This window comes from Tupaia chinensis, unplaced genomic scaffold, assembly GCF_000334495.1.
Source record: "Tupaia chinensis unplaced genomic scaffold, TupChi_1.0 Scaffold147500_1, whole genome shotgun sequence".
Lineage (NCBI taxonomy): Eukaryota > Metazoa > Chordata > Mammalia > Scandentia > Tupaiidae > Tupaia > Tupaia belangeri.
This window is the reverse complement of record NW_006207351.1, coordinates 381,026-381,360: the sequence shown is the minus strand read 5'-3', so window position 1 is coordinate 381,360 and position 335 is coordinate 381,026. Positions and strand designations below refer to the sequence as shown.

Below are 335 nucleotides of genomic sequence, written 5' to 3'. Positions count from 1 at the left end.
CTGCCCAGCAGCCTGGTGGGCTCCCCAGCACACCACACGGACCCTTGCAGCTCCCTGGCAGAGCCCGGCCACCGCCAAGTCCCCACGGCCAGCACAGGCCACCCTGCTCGTCGCCCGCCAGTCCAGCCTCTGTTCCCGGCTCCCGGCAGGTCCCCGCCTCTCTCTGGAAGGGGCCGGAGAGTCAGCCCAGCAGCTACCGGGTTGCTCCCTGTTCGTGGGCCCGGGCTGTCCACCTCACTCTGTGTCCCCTGGGTGGGACCGCCGTGCCAGGGGTGGCCCAGGCCCCTGGGTCCCGAGTCTCTGGCCGCGTCTTGCTGAGGGAGGACAGATCGGCA

General features: G+C 71.6%; 1 protein-coding gene across 1 annotated transcript in view; it reads right to left on the bottom strand.

Annotated features, from left to right (window-relative positions):
- The window catches only part of GASK1A (golgi associated kinase 1A), a 32,431-nt gene that overhangs the window by 12,828 nt on the left and 19,268 nt on the right, over nucleotides 1-335 (bottom strand). The window contains 2 exon segments of the mRNA XM_006169760.3: nucleotides 22-333; nucleotide 335. The exon segment at nucleotide 335 is cut by the window's right edge and continues 388 nt beyond it. Of these exon segments, the coding sequence (XP_006169822.1) occupies nucleotides 22-333; nucleotide 335 (313 nt within the window).